Genomic DNA, 23,117 nt, shown 5'->3' on the forward strand with positions numbered 1-23,117 from the left:
ACGAGGTGCACCTGCCGCCAACACTGGTATCTTTTCGGCGCCAGGTTAAGGCTTTCCTCTTCTCCCAGGCATTTTAGCATGTGTTCTATATTGTTTTAAATTTTTAAATTGTGTGCTGGCACAAGATAGTGACTTACATCATGTTTGGGTTATGTGCCCTAGCTGTTTGCTGTTGTATCCAATGTTTGCCTAACCTGTTATCCACATTCTCTGCCTGTTGTGCGCAATGTACCTCGGCCTGTCTCAAAAAGCCCCTCACGGTAACAGCTGGCTTTACAGGATATGACTTTTAGCCTGATGTACGAGGCACAATGGCCAGTGGAGGATGAGGCAGCTATCTATTAGATGCAGGACGTCTAATAGCGCTGAAAGGGGGGAATTGTTGGAACAATCCAGGACTAAGGCCTCAGTCCTTCAGAGCTAAACACCACACAACATAACAGATGTATTTTAAATTGTATTTGTTTTTAGTTATTGTAAACTGCCCAGAGATCTTTGGCTATGGGGCAGTACACAAGTTTAATAAATAAATAAATAACAACAAAAGAGGAGAGTGTTAGCACTGAGCAGTCTTCTCAGTGTTTGACTCACCTCCTTTTGCTCTGATTTGCTCCCATCAACAGGAAAGGACAAGGAAGCATGTTAGAAGACTCTTCTCAAGGACTAACACACTCCCCATTCGTGCTGATTGGCTTGTAGGATGCTGGAGACAGAGGCACCCTGCTCCACAAAAAGGGTCTAAGACCTCCCCAAAATCCTACACAACTACACCCCTTCCCCCAGTGAGATCTGCCTAGTGCCATCAATAAGATATTTTTGGCACCAGGTAAAAACTTACCTCTTTCCACAGCATTGCAGATCTACTTTAAATCCTCTACACCCCCTCTCCCGAGAGGCATTCTTAAAGAAATTGTGCCCATTTTGTCATTGAAATGGCTTGCACATGGAAACCCTGACATTTGGATTGAGGCGAAAGTGGTTCAGACTTTAAAAAGGCGGTGAATAAACAGCCTTGCAAATGCATTTACACAAGTTACTAGCTCAGCAAAATCCTTACTAGCCTGCAAAAAGGGATTTTGTTGTGTCCCCCCCCCCGAAAAACGTGGTTTGTAAGAGTCCTAAGACTAAAAATTATTGTGTGATGTGACCCTATGTCCTACTGTTCCTATTCAATTCCACTAAAATTTCATACCTCTGGTCGATGTTTCGGCGGCTTCCAATCTGAATTGTGTTCTTGGTTCATCGATTAGATTTTATGTGTGTCCACCGGCTAGCACTGGGTGTCCATTTGGTCGCACAACTGTTACCTTAAAAAGGCCTTGTCTCTCCTGCCTTATCAAAGGGGCCTCCTGGTTTAGCCTGAAGGAGGGAAATAAAGAGGCTCCGATCCCTGATGTGGGTGTCGTGGGGCAGCCCGGCATTATCTGCCACACAGGCTGCCTCCCGATGGGATGAAATGGGGTTCAGGTCTCAATACGTCCCGCCATCCCAAATCTAATGACCTCCCTTTCCCTGCCTGGCATTGAAATCTGGGCATCTCCCCCCAGGGGTCTCCTAACCCTCCTCCTAGAATTGGAAGGGTCCTCTAAGGCCATCCAGTCCAGCCCCCTGCTCAATGGAATCCACATTAAAGCAGACCCATGAGGTGCCTCTTGAATGGCTGCCGTGTTGGAGAACCCACCACCTGGCCCCCTTCTCTCCCCATTTTACTGGCTGGTCCCCACCTTTCCCAATCATCCTCCCCTGGACCTCCACCCCACAGCGCAACGGGGAGCTCACCCGATCCCCTGGAAGGAACTACCAAAGGCAGCCCTTGCAGAAGAGCTTCACCCACCCCTCCATTTCCAGCAGTTTTGCACCCACTTTCGGAGGTCTGAACAGCCTCTTCCTCCAAGCTGGGCTCCCACAGAAATGCACCGGAAGACCCAGGTTGGTACTGGGAGTGGGGCGGCAAGTGCCCGATCCACAGGACCCACCACCTTCCTGATCAGAAGCTCTGCCCCCCTTCTTGTTTCACTTTACTGGCTGCCCCCCTGGGACTCCCCTTGCACCCACGCTTTCCTGCCTTGCGATTTATCTGATGCACCCCCAAGACTCCTCTTGGCCCTAACCCTGGAGGACTCCCCAAATTCCCTCCCTCTCTAGGAGTGATGAGGTCACTTTAACCCTTAGAAGGCCACAAAAAGCAGGATCACCTCCCTCCACCTCCAGTGGCAAATTCAAGTGCAGGGTCGCTTCATCATAGTCACAGCTATGCCCCTTCCTCGACCCCCTTTTTTTGCTGCTGAGTTGAGAATGAGATCCTTGTTAATGCCTTCTCCCACCACAACAGATGTCCCAAGGAGCCAATCAGCATGACAGGGGAGTGTTAGCTTCTGAGAAGTATCTTCTCAGTGGCTGACTTGCCTCCTTGCACTCTGGCTCCAATCAGCAGGAAAGGACAAGCATGTGAGAAGACTCTTCTCAGTAGCTAACACACTCCCCTTACAGGCTGATCAGCTCACAGGATGCTGGAGACATATGGACCCTGCTCCCAAAAAAGGAAGAGGTCTATGACCCACACACCCATACCCTGGATGATTACATCCCGGCCCATGTCTCTCCAAGCAGGAGTCTCTCTGCAATCAGAGGCAGATTGCATACACAGAAGGGAGTTTGGGGGGGGACTCTGACATGGTTTCCCTCCCCTGATGAGCGTGGCATGGTTTGTTGGTCTGGCTTCCCCCTTCCCAAGAAGGACATCCCGTCACCTACCCAGCTGGGATTCCTCTCAACTGAGTAATGAACGTGCCATGGAAATGCTTCTGCTCATGGCAAATGAGTCAAGGTCAAAGCAGATCCAAGGATCAAGAGCCCCAGGGGGCCTTAGACTCAGGGTCAGTTCAGGTTCGCAAGACTCAGGACGGGGGGACCAAAGAGGCGTGGAGCTGGAGCAGCCCCCCAACTCCCAGCTTGCATAGGATGCTCCTGTCCTACTTCAAATGGGAACCTGAAGTCCCGGGTGCACACCTCTTTCCTTCCTCTGTGCCTCTTTTACCTCCCTAGTCCACCCTTCTAAAAAAGTGCCCTTGGTCTGGTGACTTGCAGATGGAGAGAGCAAAGGGTTAACACTGGGAAAGGACTGGGGGTGGGAGGAATGAAAGCATTGGGGGGGGGAGAAGAGGGGAGAACCCACCCCAGACCCTCTTTCGGAATCTTCTCCCTGAAGGTCCAAATGCAAAGCGGAGCCCAAACTCCAGTCTCCGTTGCAGGACCTTCCTGCAACCCCCTTCCAATAAACCTCCAGCCTCTCCGGTGCAAAGGAAGCAGAGTTGCTTTGGCACACAGAAGTGCCAGCAATGCTACAGGACAGGTCTCTCTCCTGAGGAGCCTCCAATATCCATTTTGGCCCTGAAGGGAGAAATCCACAAAAGCAGCAGAAACAGATGGAGATGAGTAGACAGATTAGTCAGGTGTCCCTTGAAGCACCTCGAGCCTCACCTACTGTTGATGTGCAGGGCTGGGAGACAAGACACTTTTCTACAGCTTTTCTGTATGTTTTTTTTTTCTTTAATAATGTCTCTCCTTATTAGTGCTCACGCACCACTTTTGCCAATCTAAAAGACATGGCACAAAAAGAAAAGGGATTGTGGAGGGAAGAGGAAAAATGCAAATGGAAGCATCAAATCTTAGCTACGGGGTTCACATGACAATCAGCTAGAATGGAAACAATGACAGAGGAGCAAAAACCTGACCCGAAGGAGAAGCCCAATAGTCACAATGGCCTGATGGAACGGCTGCTGGCCCTTGGGGGAGAAGCCAGGTGGACAGGGCCAGCCCTACCATTGGGCAAATGGCAGCTGATTTGGAGGGGCAGCAAATGTTTGGTCATGTCACTTATTATAATTGCATTTTTTTTAACTCCCAAGGAGAGAGAAGAGGCACTTGTGGGATTTTCTGCCTTAGGTGCGGCGCCAAGTTATTTTGTCTGGCCTGGGGATACTCTGCACCAGGGAGGGGAAGCTCCATTTCCTCCTCTGCCTCAGACCACATGTCCAGTCCTGGCTCTGCTGAGGGAGGTTGTTGGGCCACAAAACTGTAGAACATTATCTCTCCGAAGGAACAGGCAGAGAATCAAAATATTCCAGTCCGTTTTGCAGGCTGGGAATATTTACGACAGGAGGTCTCCAAACCTTCGGGATCTGTAAGCACATTTGGAATTTAGAGAAAAGTGTCACAAGTGCCACTAAAAAAGACCGGATGCAGGTGGAGGGGGAAGGAGCCATCATCATAGGTTGGGGGGGGGGAGAAGGTAAAACATAGAAATAGTGAATCAGCAACGGATTTGCATGGATTTGCATGATCATTACACAGGGACCCTCCCCACCCCCAAGAAGGTTGTTAAATTTCTCTCCAGTGAGCTTGTGGTGATAATTACAAAGAAGAAAATGTACAAACGCAGCAACTGCTGAAATAGGATGCCAAAATGAAATATCAGACAGCAGTGTATAAGCGGAAAACAATGTGAGACTGGCACATGAAAGTAATTAACCAAACATCCACCAACAAAGTATGTATATTCCTGGGGTTGGACTTGATGGCCTTACAGGCCCCTTCCAACTCTACTATTCTACGATTTTATACCTTAGTCTTAAATTGCATGCTCCTAAAAATTCCTCCAGACTAGTGAAAAGGTTTCTACGTTCCCAGCCCTTTAACAATTTAACCTGAAAATTAAAGGGGGTAGGAACTGTAGCTACCAAGCCAAACATTGGATTGAATGCCTAGAGACCCGAGTTCAGCTCTCAGCTCAGACATGAAGCTCAATGGGTGGCCATGGGTAATCTCTCTCTCTGTCAGGCTAGACTACCTCAGTTGGGCATGGGGAGGCACTAGGGAACCCCATAAAATGGATTTTGACAGGTGGGCAGAACAATCCACCTGTCATAGAATCATAGAATAGTAGTGTTGGAAGGGGCCTGTAAGGCTATCAAGTCCAACCCCCTGCTCAATTCAGGAATCCAAATCAAAGCATTCCCGACAGATGGCTGTCCAGCTGCCTCTTGAATGCCTCCAGTGTCGGAGAGCCCACTACCTCTTTAGGTAATTGGTTCCATTGTCGTATGGCTCTAACAGGAAGTTTTTCCCGATGTTCAGTCGAAATCTGGCTTACTGCAACTTGAGCCCATTATTCAGTGTCCTACACTCTGGGATGATCGAGAAGAGATCCCGGCCCTCCTGTGTGTGGCAACCTTTCATGTACTTGAAGATCATTATCATATCTCCCCTCAGTCTTCTCTTCTCCAGGCTAAACATGCCCAGTTCTTTCAGTCTCTCCTCATAGGGCTTTGTTTCCAGTCCCCTGATCATCCTTGTTGCCCTCCTCCAAACCTGTTCCAGTTTGTCCGCGTCCTTCTTGAAGTGTGGAGACCAGAACTGGACGCAGTACTCAAGATGGGGCCTAACCAGTGCTGAATAGAGGGGAACTACAAATGTCATTCATTTTGATGTCATAATGATATCTTGCGTGATTGTCAGATAGGTGGTCCTGCCCACCCGTGAAATAGGGCCCACGAGGATGATCCTGATCTGGCCCATGGAGCCAAAAAGATTCCCACAAGCACACACTGCCCAAATCTGCTCTGGCTAGAGAAACCCCCAGAGCAGATTTAGGGGGTGTACAAGGGGGAAGTTCCGTTGTGCAAGCGCAAATCCTTGTACTAATGGACCAATGGGCTTAGTGCTACGTCGGACACAAGCCTTAGCATTGCAGCTCCGGCTTTCTTGAGTGACTCACCTGCCAAAATTAGATAGGTGTCTGGGATCATAATGTTTAGGTGGCTATTGAAGATGTTTTTGTTTTAGAAGGCTTTCCCTGAGGTGTGACCCAGTCACTTATGAAAGATTGACTGTATACCTTTAGGAATGCTTTCAGTGTTTTTAGACTTTGCAGAAATGGCTTTAATTGTTTTTACCATTTGTATTTTTTTTCTATTTTATTTGACCTTGTTCACTGCTTTGATGGCTTCAAATTCTGGTTTACACATTTGTAAACTACTACTACCCAGTAGTGTAGTCGCAAATTCAGAAGTGCAGGATCCCTTCATGATAGTCACAGCCACGCTGCTTTCTAAGACTATACAACCTTCTAAAATTAAGACAACCTGATAAGATTGTAGATACAGAACCAGTGTGGTGTAGTGGTTAGCATGTTGGGCTACAACCTGGGAGACCAGGGTTCGAATCACCACACAACCATGAAGCTCACTGGGTGATCTTGGGCCAGTCACTGCCTCTCAGCCTCAGAGGAAGGCAATGTAAAACCCCCTCTGAATACCGCTTACCATGATAACCCTATTTGTAGAGTCACCATAAGTTGGCATCGACTTGAAGGCAGTTCATTTCATTTTCAAGACTGTAGAATAATCTGGCTAGGCTTGACTATTGCTTTCTGCTTCTCCATCGCTGTCACCACTTGACTGTCCTTTCTCACTGTCAAGAGATATTGCTGCAATCACTGAATTCAATGTCTACACGTTTTATCTCCCACTGCTAGCAAACTGAATAACGATGTAGATGGGATGCTATCATCCGGACTCACTGTCTCTTCAGCAATTATGGAATTTTCACACTCCAAAATTAGTTTTGGCTTTTTAAAGTAGGAATTCATCATAGCTTGCGTGGAATTGACACTTATTGGGACTCTTCACAGTGGCCAACACATTGCTCTTTCATGCTGGTTGGCTGGTAGGACACTGGAGACATAGGGAACCAGCTGGGACCTGGCACCCGACAAAAGTAAGGGCTCTAAGATCCCCCAGGACACCAGACGACTACACCTGCTACTAACAGATGGTCAAATTGCTACAGCAGACTGCTCCATTCTGGGATTCTACAATGGATTTAGTCTGTATTTATATTTATCTCCATCTGGCCCTTGAAATTCTGCCCAGGTCATGCCCCATTCCCCATCATCTCAGCTCCAATCTGAAATAGGAGTTAAGTTAATCCGACCACTTCTCTAGTTTCTCTCCTGTGTGAATTCTTTGACAAGAAGTGAGATAACTCTTGTTATTGAACCTCTTTTCACACTCCAAGCATTTATGTAGTTTCTCTCCTGTGCAATGTCTTTGGTGAAGAGTGAAGCTTGTGCTTTTATTAAAGGGCTTTCCACGTTCCAAACATTTTGCGGTTTCCCCCCTTGTGTAAATTCTTTCATGATTACCAAGTATTGTCTTCTGACAGAAGCTCTTTCCGCATTTCAATCATTTAAATGGTTTCTCCCCTGTATGGAACCTTTGATGAGTAATAAAATCAGAATTGTGTCGAAAGCTCTTTCCACACTCCAAGCATCTAAGCGGTTTCTCCCCTGTGTGAATTCTTTGATGGGAAGTGAGAGTAATCTTTTGCGTGAAGCTCTTTCCACACTCCAAGCATTTAAATGGTTTTTCCCCTGTGTGAATTCTTTGATGAGTAGAAAGCTGTGCCTTCTGACTGAAACTCTTTCCACATTCCAAGCATTTATGTGGTTTTTCTCCTGTATGAGTTCTTTGATGACTAGAAAGCTGTGTCTTCTGACAGAAGCTCTTTCCACACTCAAAGCATATATATGGTTTCTTCCCTGTATGAATCCTTTGATGAGTAATAAGGGCAGAATCCTGACGAAAGGTCTTTCCACACTCCAAACATTTATGTGGTTTCTCTCCTGTATGGATCCTTTGATGAGTAGTGAGGCTCCTGCTTCTATTAAAGGCCTTTCCACATTCCAAGCATTTAAATGGTTTCTCCCCTGTGTGAATTCTTTGATGAGTAGTGAGGTTTGTGCTTCTGTTGAAGGTCTTTCCACATTCAAAGCATTTAAATGGTTTCTCTCCTGTGTGAATTCTTTGATGGTTAGCGAGATTTATCTTCTGACAGAAGCTTTTTCCACATTCTAAGCATTTATATGGTTTCTCTCCTGAATGGATCCTTTTATGGGTAATAAGATCAGAATTTTGACAAAACCTCTTTCCACATTCCAAGCATTTATATAGTGTTTCCATCGTGTGAATTCTTTGATGGTAAGTGAGATGCACCTTCCAATAGAAGCTCTTTCCACACTCCAAACATTTGTATGGTTTCTCCCCTGTATGCTTCATTTGATGAGTCGTGAGGCTTCTGCTTCTATTAAAGGTCTTTCCACATTCCATGCATTTATATGGTTTCTCCCCTGTGTGAATTCTTTGATGAGTAGTTAAATGTGTCTTCCGACTGAAGCTCTTTCCACATTCCAAGCATTTAAATGGTTTCTCCCCTGTGTGAATTCTGTGATGACTAGAAAGATTTGTCTTCTGAGAAAAGCTCTTTCCACACTCCAAGCATTTATATGGTTTCTCCCCTGTATGGATCCTTTTATGGGTCATAAGGACAGAATTTTGACAAAAGCTCTTTCCACACTCCAAGCATATATGTGGTGTTTTGCTTGTGTGAATTCTTTCATGAAAAGTGAGATAGATCTTCAAATAGAAGCTCTTTCCACACTCCAAACATTTATATGGTTTCTCCCCTATGTGAATTTTCCGATGAGTAGTGAGATGTGTCTTACGAAAAAAGGTCTTTCCACACTCCAAGCATTTATGTGGTGTTTCCCTTCTGTGAATTCTTTGGTGATAAGTGAGTTGCATCTTCCAATAGAAGCTCTTTCCGCACTCCAAACATTTATATGATTTCTCCCCTGTGTGAATTTTTTCATGACTAGTGAGGCTTCTGCTTTTATTAAAGGCCTTTCCACATCCCAAACATTTATAGGGTTGGTCCCCTGCGTGAATTCTTTGATGAGTATTTAGATGTGTCTTCCGACTGAAGCTCTTCCCACAATCCAAGCATTTAAATGGCTTCTCTCCTGTGTGAATTCTTTGATGAATAGTGAGGTTTGCGTTTCTGTTAAAGGTCTTTCCACATTCCAAGCATTTAAATGGTTTCTCCCCTGTGTGAATTCTCTGATGATTAGTGAGATTTCTCTTCTGAGAGAAGCTCTTTCCGCACTCCAGACATTTGTATGGTTTCTCTCCTGTGTGGATTATGTAATGACTTTTAAGTGTTGTTTTGGATTGGAAACTTCTCCAGCATACACAGCATGTGTTTCTTTCTTTTCCTTTTTGCATTTTTTCTTGTATCAGGATTTGATGGTAATCACTGCCCTGAGAAATATGGGTCTTCTCTTCTACTTCTCTCTTGATATATGTTTCTCTTTCTGGAAATACATCATGCAGTTTTCTCTGATTCTTGGTTTCCCATTCATGACCTGTTGCAAAGAAGAGAGGAAACTGTTAAGAGCCTCAAATCACTGAACAAACACACAATATGCTTGTGATCATGGAAGATCTGGAAAGCCTTAGCTGTGAGGTATATCTTAGCATCCATTTATCTGCCTCTATTTACACTGTAACTAATGGCCAGGGTTTTATAGACGGTTAGAGTGGGTCCCAGGAAACCAAAGTTGAGCTCCCAGCACAGACATGAAGCTCATTGAGTGGTCTTGGGTAACGACTCTCTTAAGACTAGCCTACCTCACAGGGTTGTGGTGCAGATAAACAACAGAACAACCCTGTGCAGTCTCTTATGAGCGGTGTGGAGCAAAGGCAGGATAGAATATGATGAAGATGAGGAGAGGCTCCATCATTCAGTGGCAGAACATGACACTGGCATGCAAAAGATCTCAGTTCAGTCCCTGAATTCTCCAGTTAAAAGTTCCGTAAAGAAGCCCTTGCAAGTGCAGGGCATCAGACACTGCCAGTCAGAGCAGGCAATACTGGGTTAAATGGGCAAATGGGACAACAGGGCTATTCTGTCAGGCTTCTGGGATTCTAGGATGGCTCCATTCTGCATTTGCATTTGTTGAAGCTCTTGAGGTTTCCTGGTCCTGACTGTTCAATTGTTTACATTACGTTGTGGTTTTAAATTTTGCCCCCTTGTGGATTTTTTTTTTAAATGGAAAAGCAAGACATAAATGTTTTAATCAATAAAATTAGAGAAATCCTGCTAGACTGAAGAGGTTTGAGATGCTAAAATACAGGAAATGTGCACTAATGAGAACATAAGAAGAGCCTGCTGGGTCAGGCCAGTGGCCGATCTCGTCCAGCATCCTGTTCACACAGCGGCCAACCAGGTGCCCATGGAACCCCGCGAGCAGGACCTGAGTGCCAGAGCACTTTCCCTTCCTGCAGCTACTAGCAACTATTTTCAGAAGCATACTGCATCTGACTATGTCGGCGGCAGAGCACAACCATCATGGCTTGTAGCTACTGAGAGCCTTTTCCTCCATGAATTTGTCTGATCCTCTTTTAAAGCCAGCCAAGTTGGTGGCCATCACTACCTCTAGTGGGAGTGCTGTGTGAAGAAGGACTTTCTTTAGTCTGTCCTGAACCTTCCAGCATTCAGCTTCATTGGATGTCCACGAGTTCTAGTGTTATGATAGAGAGAGAAAACCTTTTCTCCATCCACTTTCTCAGTGCCATGCATAATTTTATACACTTCTATCATGTCGCCTCTGACTTGCCTTTTCTCTAAACTAAAAAGCCCCAAAATGCTGCAACCTTTCCTCATAGGGGAGTCACTCCATCCCTTTGATCATTCTGGTTGCCCTTTTCTGAGCCTTTTCCAACTCTACAATATCCTTTTTGAGGTGAGACACCCAGAACTGTACAAAATATTCCAAATGTGGCCGCACCAAAGATTTGTATAACGGCATTATGGTAGTGGCAGTTTTATCTTCAACATTTGTTGTTGTTGTGCCTTCAAGTTGATTATGACTTATGGCAACCCTATGAATCAGCTATTTATTTAAAACATTTCTATCCAGCCCTTCCACCCTAAAATAGGGCACTCAGGGCGGCTCACAATCAAAATCACACACAACCCCCCCTCCCCAGAAAAAACATTAATATAGATAAAAATATGTAAAATACAATTAAGCAACCTAGGGGAGTGATATTAAAAGGGGACTAAAGAGGTAAAACTAAAAAAAAAAAGGGAGAGGTTATATTGTATTGGTTATATTAATACTGTATACTGTACTTTTGATGTCTTTGTATTGGTCTCTGACCGTATGAATAAATTCATTCACTCATTCAAAAAGGGAGAGGAACTAAAATCAGTTTCAGGCTCAGCATTCCTAATGATCCCTAGCATGGAATTTTCTAAATTTATTTATTTATTATTTGATTTATATCATAAAATCATAGAATAGTACAGTTGGAAAGGGCCTGCCATCGAGTCCAACCCCCTGCTCAATGCAGGAATCCACATCAAAGCATTCCCCACAGATGGCTGTCCAGCTGCCTCTTGAATGCCTCCAGTGTCGGAGAGCCCACTACCTCTCTAAGTCATTGGTTCCATTGCCTTATGGCTCTAACAGTTAGGAAGTTTTTCCTGATGTCCAGTTGAAATGTGGCTTCCTGCAACTTGAGCCCATTATTCTGTGTCCTGCACTCTGGGATGATCGAGAAGAGATCCCGCCCTCCTCTATGTGGCAACCTTTCATGTACGTGAAGAGTGCTATCATATCTCCCCTCAGTCTTCTCTTCCCCAGGCTAAACATGCCCAGTTCTTTCAACCTCTCCTCATAGGGCTTTGTTTCTAGTCCCCTGATCATCTTTGTTGCCCTCCTCTGAACCCCAGCAGGAGCTCAGGGCGGCGAACAAAAGCACTAAAAACACTGTAAAACATCATAAGAACAAACTTTAAAATATATTAAAACAAAACAACTTTAAAAACATTTTTTTTAAAAAAAGCTTTGAAGACATCTTAACAGAAAAAGGTTAAAAAACATATTGTTTTAAAATACGTTTGTTTTTTTTTAAAAAAAGGTTTAAATGATATTCTTGTCAACTACGCAGACAGGGAGCCTTACCGAGGGAGGCGACAATCCGACAATTCTCCTCCATGACTTCCCTGTGCAGCGCCCTCTGGCCAGGATCTAGGAGAGCCCACTCCTCCTCTGTGAAATACACAGCCACCTCCTCAAATGACACACGACCCTGAGAGGAAAGGAAATATTTGCTTAGGTATTTCCGCTAGACTCTACTGGGACAGTAAAGCAGATACTATCCTGTAGAAATTAAACCTTCTCAAATAACATTCATAGCTTCCCGAGCTGTCAGCTTTGACGTAAGCAAAAAGAAAGCAGGAAATTTGTTCAGGCCCAGGGAAGTGTGTAGAAGACAAAGGAACCCAGGTTGTCCCCAGCCTCTCTCCTCAGACTGTTCCTTCCCCCCATACCTGATTCGGATTCACAGCAGCTGCTCCCCCTCCGTCGTGAAGAGGAAATGGCCAAATTGGTTTTCTCAGCCTAATCTTGTCCCCTGTGAGAGACAAAGATGGCGGGAAGGTAATAGCATATGCTCGTCTCAGAGGTTAAGTGTTACATGTCTATGTTGATATTAATTTTTTTTTATTCATCAAATATAATCTGGATGTTCCTACACAATGTATGTTTCAGGTGTGTGAAAACACAATTCTCCCCGCTTGGACTCTTAACCGGAAATCCACGTTGTGGTTTAAGGCCTTGAGTACTGAAATTATGTTTGTTATTGAACTGTGGAAAAGGCTGAAGAGAAACATCTCCCCCCGCCCCGCCATTTCAAGATAACATAAAGCGATGCCACGAATCTCATGCGTAATCAACGGAGGGCGGTCAAGTTAACATTTACCCAAAAAGTTGGCAAGTCTGTCACTCCCTTGAATGTTCCCCCTTCGCAGCAGGCTGTCCTTCGCATCCAGCTGAGCCTTCTGTGACTCGAGGGAATCAGTGGCCACTTCTGTAAACAAATCCTTTACCTGAAGCGACAATGAAAACAGTGAATGGGGAGAAAGATTAGAAAAGGCGTAATAGAGGGAAAAGGCCTTGGTGAGTTTGGGAGATTCCTCCATCAGTGATTTCCAGAAAAGGTTTGACAATTGTAGAGAGAGTCCCTCACACTCTAAACCCCTTGGAAATGCCAGGATAAGGTTCTCTCTCACCTGCTGCTCTGCTTGCTTTTTCTCCTCTTCCCGGCTCAGGAGGAAACCTTCTGCCAGGGCCACTGCCTGGGAACTGGTCTCTGCTCCACATTCCCTCACCCAGTTCTCCATCTCCGGTGGAAGGACAGCCAGGAACTGCTCCAGGATCACCAGGTCCAGGATCTGGTTCTTTGTGTGTCGCTCTGGCTTCAGCCACTGATGGCAAAAGTGGTAGAATCGGTTGCAAACCTCTTGAGGGCCCTCCTCTGTGAGATACACAGCGACCTTCTCAAAGGACCCTGGACCCTGAGAGAGAAGGATATATTTGCCCCTTGATAGATAACGTAAAGATGATAACGTAAAGGGACGGGCTCCACTGAACCAGAATGGAACCAGACTGCTGGCACTTAAAATTAAAAAGGTAGCAGAGCAGCTTTTAAACTGACTGAGGGGGGAAACCCGACAGGAGCTGAGAAAGGTCCGGTTCGGAATAAACCTCCCCCCTGGGATAAAAACCAAAGAAATGATGAAATTTTAAAAGGGGTAGGCCTAGAAGTAGGCATTGTGAGAGCAGGGGCACAGGATATAAATTCAGAAGAGCAAAATTACCACAGGCCTAACCACAAGTGCCAAAGACACTTGAAGAGAGACACTGCTTACAAGTGCCTGTACGCTAATGCTAGGAGCCTCCGAACCAAGATGGGAGAACTGGAGTGCTTGGTCTTAGAGGAGAGCATTGATATAGTGAGCATAACGGAGACCTGGTGGAATGGAGAAAACCAGTGGGATACGGTTATCCCTGGATATAAACTATATCGGAAGGACAGGGAAGGACGTATTGGTGGCGGAGTCGCTCTATACGTGAAAGAAGGCATTGAATCCAGCAAGCTCGAAACCCCAAAAGAGGCAGACTCCTCCACAGAATCGTTGTGGGTGGTGATACCGTGCCCCAGGAGGGACTTAATACTGGGAACGATCTATCGTCCCCCTGATCAAAATGCTCAGGGAGACCTTGAGATGAGATATGAAATTGAGGAAGCATCCAAACTAGGAAAGGTGGTAGTAATGTGTGACTTCAACTACCCGGACATAGACTGGCTGCATATGTGTTCCAGTCATGACAAAGAAGCAAAGTTTCTAGATATTCTAAATGACTATTCCCTAGATCAGTTGGTCATGGAACCGACCAGAGGGACGGCAACCCTGGACTTAATCCTCAGTGGGGACCGGGACCTGGTGCGAGATGTAAGTGTTGTTGAACCGATTGGGAGCAGTGACCACAGTGCTATTAAATTAAACATACATGTAACTGGCCAATTGCCAAGAAAATCCAACACGGTCACATTTGACTTCAAAAGAGGAAACTTCACAAAAATGAGGGGATTGGTAAAAAGAAAGCTGAAAAACAAAGTCCAGAGGGTCACATCACTCGAAAATGCTTGTAAGTTGTTTAAAAACACTCTATTAGAAGCTCAACTGGAGTGCATACCGCAGATCAGAAAAGGTACCGCCAGGCCAAGAAGATGCCAGCATGGTTAACGAGCAAAGTCAAGGAAGCTCTTAGAGGCAAAAAGTCTTCCTTCAGAAAATGGAAGTCTTGTCCGAATGAAGAAAATAAAAAAGAACACAAACTCTGGCAAAAGAAATGCAAGAAGACAATAAGGGATGCTAAAAAAGAATTTGAGGAGCACATTGCTAAGAACATAAAAACCAACAATAAAAAATTCTATAAATACATTCAAAGCAGGAGACCATCTAGGGAGACAATTGGACCCTTGGATGATAAGGGAGTCAAAGGTGTACTAAAGAACGATAAGGAGATTGCAGAGAAGCTAAATGAATTCTTTGCATCTGTCTTCACAGTGGAAGATATAGGGCAGATCCCTGAACCTGAACTAACATTTGCAGGAAGGGATTCTGAGGAACTGAGACAAATAGTGGTAACGAGAGAGGAAGTTCTAGGCTTAATGGACAATATAAAAACTGACAAATCACCGGGCCCGGATGGCATCCACCCGAGAGTTCTCAAAGAACTCAAAGGTGAAATTGCTGATCTGCTAACTAAAATATGTAACTTGTCCCTCGGGTCCTCCTCCGTGCCTGAGGACTGGAAAGTGGCAAATGTAACGCCAATCTTCAAAAAGGGATCCAGAGGGGATCCCGGAAATTACAGGCCAGTTAGCTTAACTTCTGTCCCTGGAAAACTGGTAGAAAGTATGATTAAAGCTAGATTAACTAAGCACATAGAAGAACAAGCCTTGCTGAAGCAGAGCCAGCATGGCTTCTGCAAGGGAAAGTTCTGTCTCAGTAACCTATTAGAATTCTTTGAGAGTGTCAACAAGCATATAGATAGAGGTGATCCAGTGGACATAGTGTACTTAGACTTTCAAAAAGCGTTTGACAAGGTACCTCACCAAAGGCTTCTGAGGAAGCTTCGCAGTCATGGAATAAGAGGAGAGGTCCTCTTGTGGATAAGGAATTGGTTAAGAAGCAGAAAGCAGAGAGTAGGAATAAACGGACAGTTCTCCCAATGGAGGGCTGTAGAAAGTGGAGTCCCTCAAGGATCGGTATTGGGACCTGTACTTTTCAACTTGTTCATTAATGACCTAGAATTAGGAGTGAGCAGTGAAGTGGCCAAGTTTGCTGACGACACTAAATTGTTCAGGGTTGTTAAAACAAAAAGGGATTGCGAAGAGCTCCAAAAAGACCTCTCCAAACTGAGTGAATGGGCGGAAAAATGGCAAATGCAATTCAATATAAACAAGTGTAAAATTATGCATATTGGAGCAAAAAATCTTAATTTCACATATACGCTCATGGGGTCTGAACTGGCGGTGACCGACCAGGAGAGAGACCTCGGGGTTGTAGTGGACAGCACGATGAAAATGTCGACCCAGCGTGCAGCAGCTGTGAAAAAGGCAAATTCCATGCTAGCAATAATTAGGAAAGGTATTGAAAATAAAACAGCCGATATCATCATGCCGTTGTATAAATCTATGGTGCGGCTACATTTGGAATACTGTGTACAGTTCTGGTCGCCTCATCTCAAAAAGGATATTATAGAGTTGGAAAAGGTTCAGAGGAGGGCAACCAGAATGATCAGGGGGATGGAGCGACTCCCTTACAAGGAAAGGTTGCAGCATTTGGGGCTTTTTAGTTTGGAGAAAAGGCGGGTCAGAGGAGATATGATAGAATGTATAAAATTATGCATGGCATTGAGAAAGTGGATAGAGAAAAGTTCTTCTCCCTCTCTCATAATGCTAGAACTCGTGGACATTCAAAGAAGCTGAATGTTGGAAGATTCATGGCAGACAAAAGGAAGTACTTCTTTACTCAGCGCATAGTTAAACTATGGAATTTGCTCCCACAAGATGCAGTAATGGCCACCAGCTTGGATGGCTTTAAAAGAAGATTAGACAAATTCATGGAGGACAGGGCTATCAATGGCTACTAGCCATGATGGCTGTGCTCTGCCACCCTAGTCAGAGGCAGCATGCTTCTGAAAACCAGTTGCCGGAAGCCTCAGGAGGGGAGAGTGTTCTTGCACTTGGGTCCTGTTTGCGGGCTTCCCCCAGGCACCTGGTTGGCCACTGTGAGAACAGGATGCTGGACTAGATGGGCCACTGGCCTGATCCAGCAGGCTCTTCTTATGTTTTTATGTTCTTATTGGCTACCCAAATCAAGAAGAGTCATCAAGGAAAGAGGACTGTCATCGTACAGAAATGAAAACTTCTCGAGCGGCATTCACAACCTCCCTTGTGGGCAGCTTTGACAGAAGCAAAGAGAAATTTGTTCAGGTCCAGGGAGATGAGCAGAGGATGGAGGCACCCAGGCTGCCCCCCAACCTCTCTCCCCACTGATCAGTCACCCTACCTGGTTCAGATTCACATTAGCTGCTTCCTCTCCACCATGAAGAAGAGACAGCTGAGGCGGCCTTGCCGGCACCAGTCCACCACCTGTGAGAGACAAAAGACGGTCAGAAGCCAGTGGGGCTCATTTGTCTCAGAAATTAAGTGATGCACATCTAAATTCCTGCTGACATTTGCAAAATACCTCATTCATCTTATCTATTTGTAAATGGAAAAATCCTGGCTTGAAAAGTTAAATGCCATAAATGTGCTGTAATACCAACTAATATATCTTAAAAATTTGAGTATTTTACTTTGTTAAAGAGGAAAGCACAAAAGCAGGATTGCAGCTGAACGTCAAGAAGTCTAAAGTAAAGACAACAGCAGATTTATGTAACTTTGAAGTTGACAACGAGGACATTGAACTTGTCAAGGATTATCAATACCTCGACACAGTCACTAATCAAAATGGAGACAATAGTCAAGAAATCAGAAGAAGGCTAGGACTGAGGAGGGCAGCTATGAGAGAACTAGAAAAGGTCCTCAACTGCAAAGATGTCTCAGTGAACACTAAAGTCAGGATCATTCAGACCATGGTATTCCCAATCTCTATGTATGGATGTGAAAGTCTGACAGTTAAAAAAGCGGAAAAGCCAGTACCATAGACCGCAAAAAAGACAAATAATTGCTTGTGAGAACTAATTAACAAGAACTATCGCTAGAAGCTAAAATGATGAAACTGAGGTTATCATATTTTGGACACATCATGAGAAGACATGATTCACTAGAAAAGACAATAATGCTGGGAAAAACAGCAGGGAGTAGAAAAAGAGGAAGGCCAAACAAGAGATGGATTGATTCCATAAAGGAAGCCACAGACCTGAACTTACAAGATCTGAACAGGGTGGTTCATGACAGATGCTCCCTGAGGTAGCTGATTCATAGGGTCGCCATAAGTCGTAATCGACTTGAAGGCACATAACAATAACAAATGTTGCATGATTTTTATATGATGTTTTGATGATGTTTGATTATGTTTAATAATAGTGTAAAATTAATAAAGGTTGATCAACAACAACAAAATCATGTTTTTATATTTTGGATGTTCCTACACATTGCCTACTTGAGTTGTATACAGATACAATTCTCCCCATTTGGCCTCTTGGCCAGAAATCCAAATACTGGTTTTAAAGTCCTCAAGTCCTTAAAACACATCATTTTAGAATTGGGAAAAGCATCTTTCCTCCAAGATTCAGGAAAACCAGAAGGATCCCATGAATTTCTTGCATATCTATGGATAGAGATGGAGTTAACCTTTACCCAATGAGGTGGCACATCCATAACTCTCCTGAACGCTCCCCCTTTGCAGCAGACTCTCTCTTGCGTCCAATGAAGCCTTTCCTGTTACAGAGAAATCAATGGCCGCTTCTGTCAACTGAAGCTTGACCTGAAACAACAATAAGGATATTCAGGGCAGTGTATAAGGACAAGGACAGAAAGAAACATGATAGACGCACAAGGCGTTGGGGACTGTGGAAATCCATGGATGATTTTCAGAAAAGGTTTGATAATTGTAGAGAATGTTAGGATCCCCTCCCTCCAATTCTGAGCCCCTTGAAAGGACCAGGATGCACCTCTCTCACCTGCTGCTCTGCCTGCATCTTGTCCTCTGCCCGGCTCAGGAGGAAACCTTCGGCCAGGGCCACAGCCTGGGAACTGGTCTCCGCTCCACATTCCCTCACCCAGTTCTCCACCTCTGGTGGAAGGAGGGCCAGGAATTGCTCCAGGATCACCAGGTCCAAGATCTCATTCTTCGTGTGGCACTCTGGCTTCAGCCACTGACAGCAAAGACGGTGAAGTTGGCTGCAAATCTCTCGGGGCCCTTTGGCTTCTTGGTAGTGGAAATGCCTGAAACGCTGGCGCTGCGCATCTGAGCTGAGGGCCTCCTCCTCGCCTGGAACCTTTCGGTCCCTTTCCCAGAACTCCCCACTGCTCCCTGCCTGGGTGATATAAGAGCCGCCTCCTGCTTCAGGGCCAGGTGAGTCTTCCTCCTTCATCCTCGATCTGTCTTCCAAGGAAGGCTCCAACCGGGCCCAAGAGACTCCCTCCCTCTTCTGTCCGCACGGGAGGTGCTACCAACTCTGAAAAGGCAAGACATTCCCCGGTGACTGAATGATTACACTGTCAGGACAGGAAGATTTCCCCTGAGGAACAAGGCCAGATTAAGGTGATGGGGGGGTTGGTGCAATCCTGAAGACAGGACCCCCACATCACCCCAAAAGGAACACATTATGGCCACATTCATACTTTTATTCCACTTTAAACAGTCATGGCTTCCCCCAAAGAATCCTGGAAAGTGTAGTTTGTGACAGTTGTTAGGAGACTCTGGGAATTTGATCTCTGTGAGAGAAATAGGAGTCTCCTAACATCTCCTAGCTCCTTTAACAAACTACACTTTCTGGGATTCTTTGGGGGAAGTAATGACTGTTTAGCAGTAGAATAAATGCATGGTGTGAATGTGGTCTAAACATAAGGTTCCACAAAGTGCATCTACGTCCTATAAAGAGCTACGTCTGTTTCCCTACCATCCAAATAAATGCAGCCCCAGGGCTTCCACCAGTCTTAACCTGGCCTGACTCTTGCATGTTCTAGAAGTGTAAGACGTTGAGCTCACTCCCACCTTAGTGATTCCTAAGGAATTATTTTGGGCTTGTAGCAACTGGGCTCGGGGGACTGTGGGAAGCAGCATTGTCTCTACTGTTGAGCAACCCCCACGTTGAACACAGCAGGAATTAATTCTGAAGAAACATGCAAAGGATTACGTGGCGCTGATCCAAGTTTTCAAAATGGGCAGAGAAGCTTTGCCCCCTCCATATTACAAGACTACACCTCCCATCAATGCCAGCCAGCATGGCCGCTAGTTAAGGCTGATGGGAGTTGTAGTCCAATAACATCTAGTGGACTTCACCAGTTTGCATTTTGGGATTTTTCCAAGCATTGTTTTGTGCAACTGTTCACATGGCACTCATAGCTTTTCATAACTTCTGTAATGCTGGAACTTAGGATCCGCCCCAGTGAAACTGAAAAGGGAGCAGTAAATGTAGAAGAAAACTGGCTTCTCACCCATGATGTCATTTGGTGTTGAACAGTGGCTTGCACACCCTTTTAAAGGATTTGACATCAAAAGCCTTTTTTTGGTAGCCTCCACAACTTCAGCTTATTCAGAGGTAGACTGCCTCTGAACTTGGAGGCTCCATAGGACAATCCTGGCTAAATATCCATTGACTGACACTTTTCCTTCTCCAGGTTCAAAGGCAGTCTACATTTGAATTTGCTGGAGGAGAGACCAGGGTCGGTGCCAGAGGGCGGCCAGGTCGGGCCCTGGCTGAGGGCCCCTAAAGGGCCCCTCCTTATGGAGGATGAGTAGCGGTTGCTTCTGCGATCTGCAGCAGCATCAGGTCCTGACCCTGCCACAGATCATAGAGAGGGAGCTCCCAGGCACTGCCCCTACTACTGCGCAGGCCTGCAACGCCCACCTGTGCGCCCCACCTATGTTTTCCTTGAAATAAATGCTGGCTGCGCTGCAGGCACATGCCTGCCATCAACCAAGATGGCAACCAAGGCTTCCCTAAGGAGCTGGTGCCCCTGCCACCATCTTGGTTGATGGCAAGCATGCACGCACAGTAAAGCCAGCATTCACTTCAAGGGAAAGGGCGGGTGAGGCAGGCGGGTGTGCGCTGGTGCACGGCATGCCTGGCACCGGGCCTGGGAGAGGCCATTGCTGGCACTCCATTTTTGGCTAAGGTGGTTGAAACACTCGTTCATGGCAGAGCAACTACATGTATTCTCAGATTACCTAGATCCATTTCAATTTGGGTTCAGGCCTGGGCTTGGGAATGAATCAGCCTTGGTTGCCGTTAAGGGTGCCCTTTATCGGGAAAGAGAGAGAAGTGTGAGTCTGCTTCTCTTACTTGGTATATCGGTGGCTTTTAATACCATTGGATACGGTATCCTGCTGGACCGGCTCTGCGGGATGGATATACAGGCCACTGTGCAACAGCGGTTCCATTCCTACCTGCAGGGTCGCGTCCAGGGAATGGCTCTGGGAGAGTGCTCAGAGGGGATTCAAATTGTCTTATTTTGCTTCACTTAATGGGCATTAAGGTGTCAGACTACGACCTGGGAGACCAGGGTCCGAATCCCCACACAGCCATGAAGCTCACTGGGTGACCTTGGACCAGTCACTGCCTCTCAGCCTCAGAGGAAGGCAATGGTAAACCCCCTCTGAATACCGCTTACCATGAAAAACCAATTCATAGGGTCGCCATAAGTCAGAATCGACTTGAAGGCAGCCCATTTCCATTTCATATTATTGTATTACAATGTGAATTTCACAGAATAAAAAAACAACAAGAAAATGCAACTAAACGTCAACGTGCATATTTAACGTGGACATTATTGTTTCCTTTGGATCGGCGTCTCCTGCCTTTGCTTAAAACCGAATCTCGTACATCTTCCTGGGGACGCTTGAGAACACCAGTGCCTGATTAATTGGGGGAGGCACTAATTCGAATCGAAGGCCAACGGATGATTCGGGCTGCAGGCACCAAGGGGGTCTCCTGGTTGGCAGACAAGAGGGGAAAAAGCCGCTCCGCTCCCTAATGTTAAGGGGGGGATTTCGGATAAATCTGCTGCGCAAGCCGCCTCCCTCTGGGTAAAATGGGGTTCAAGGCCCAATGAGTCCCCCCCAAATCGTCTAGCGACCCTCCTCGCCCTTCCTGGCGTTGGAATCCGGGCATCTCCTCCCCCGGGGTCCCCTAAACACCCTCCTTGCACTTCCTCCTTTGCAGCCTCTCCTGCGCCCCCTTCACCCAAATGCACCAACTGGGGAGGGGGCTCACCAGATCCCAGAAGGCGCCCCCGATGCAGCGCTTGGGAGAGACAGAAGCCGTTTTCCTCCCAAGGAAGAGCCAGCCAGGAAGGAAGTTGGGTGGGAGGGGCGTTTGCTCTGGAGGACACCCCTCCCTCCTTCCCCAATTTCCCTTCCTCGCTAGGAATCGGAGTGACTTCACTTTAACCCTTGCAGGCCACGCTGCAGAATCCCCTCTCTTCGCGTCTATCTGGGAGGAAACGTGCATTGCACACGCAGACGGGAGCTTTTGGGGGCTCTGACCTCGTTTTCTCCTCCTGATGAAAATGGAAGTAAACTGGTAGCGAAGGGCCCATTTCTGCTCTTGCTTTGTTTTCTTCTCCCCAAGAAGCAGGACATCCCATCCCTTCACCTCACGACGGGGGGGAGAGGTTTGGAGGGGGAGAAGCCCCCCACCCCCGGCTTGCCTGGGGGGCTTCTCCCCTACAGACGGTAGCGTTCAAATGGGAACCGGAAGTAGACGGCCGCACGCCTCTTTCCTTTCTCTGGTCCATCGTGAATGCACCTCGTTACAATAATAAAACAGTAGAGTTGGAAGAGGCCTCTAAGGCCATCGAGCCCAACCCCCTGCACGTGATTTGGTGACTACACTTATGTTAATGCAGCCTAAAATAGCATTTGCCTTTTCTGCAGCTGCATCACCCTGTTGGCTCATATTTAGTCCACCCTTGTGAAAAAGTGCCATTGGTCTCGTGAGGTTACTTAACTTGCAGATGGAGACTCCACAGTCTCCACTGCAGGACATTCTTCTGACCCTCCCCCCCAGTAAGCCTCCAGCCTCTCTGGGGTGTACATCTGTGGAGAGGCACACAAAAGCAGCTACAGAGTATTAGAATGGCCTTTTCTTCCTAGTTTTGTGCATTTTATACACAATTTTATACATTTTATTTTTTCCTGTAAAAACATCTTTGCTCCCTTTCTAGGGCTCACGCACCATGTGGAGCAAAGCTTTATTGTTATCGTTCATTTGTATTCAGTATTGTAATATGCTTTTTTGTGCTTTTCAGCCCTTTCAGGGCTATCTGGACAGGGACGACCTCGCCTCCGTTGTTCATGCTCTGGTAACTTCAAGATTGGATTACTGTAATGCGCTCTACGTAGGGCTGCCCTTGAAGACAGTTTGGAAGCTTCAGCTGGTGCAGAACGCAGCTGCCAGACTATTGACGAGGACCAGTCGGTCTTCGCATATAACACCTATTCTGGCGCATCTGCACTGGCTCCCTATTTGCTTCCGGGTGAGATTCAAGGTGCTGGTTTTGACCTATAAAGCCTTACACGGCGTGGGACCTCAATACCTTGTGGAACGCCTCTCTCGCTATGAACCTACCTGTTCACTTCATTCAGAATCTAAGGCCCTCCTCCGGGTACCAGCTCATCGGGAA

The 23,117-nt window shown here is 46.1% G+C and overlaps 1 protein-coding gene across 3 annotated transcripts; it reads right to left on the reverse strand.

The window, feature by feature from the left end:
• Positions 1–3,561: 3,561 nt before the first annotated feature.
• LOC133381529 (zinc finger protein 420-like) lies at positions 3,562–22,130 on the reverse strand. 3 transcript variants are annotated; one of them, XM_061620724.1, is made up of 9 exons: positions 21,979–22,130; positions 18,449–18,946; positions 18,126–18,252; positions 16,831–16,913; positions 12,979–13,263; positions 12,669–12,795; positions 12,238–12,320; positions 11,870–11,996; positions 3,562–9,262 (listed from the first exon to the last, which is right to left on the reverse strand). In XM_061620724.1, exons 2-9 carry the CDS (start codon positions 18,860–18,862, stop codon positions 7,245–7,247), a joined length of 3,264 nt encoding a protein of 1,087 aa, XP_061476708.1. In that variant the 5' UTR covers positions 18,863–18,946; positions 21,979–22,130; the 3' UTR covers positions 3,562–7,244. The 3 variants fall into 3 exon arrangements, with proteins under 3 accessions (XP_061476708.1, XP_061476709.1, XP_061476710.1); XM_061620725.1 differs by lacking the exon at positions 21,979–22,130 and adding an exon at positions 21,707–21,782; XM_061620726.1 differs by lacking the exon at positions 21,979–22,130 and adding an exon at positions 20,662–20,734.
• Between the last annotated feature and the right edge of the window lie 987 nt (positions 22,131–23,117).

Source organism: Rhineura floridana, chromosome 3, assembly GCF_030035675.1.
Source record: "Rhineura floridana isolate rRhiFlo1 chromosome 3, rRhiFlo1.hap2, whole genome shotgun sequence".
Taxonomy (NCBI): Eukaryota; Metazoa; Chordata; class Lepidosauria; order Squamata; family Rhineuridae; genus Rhineura; species Rhineura floridana.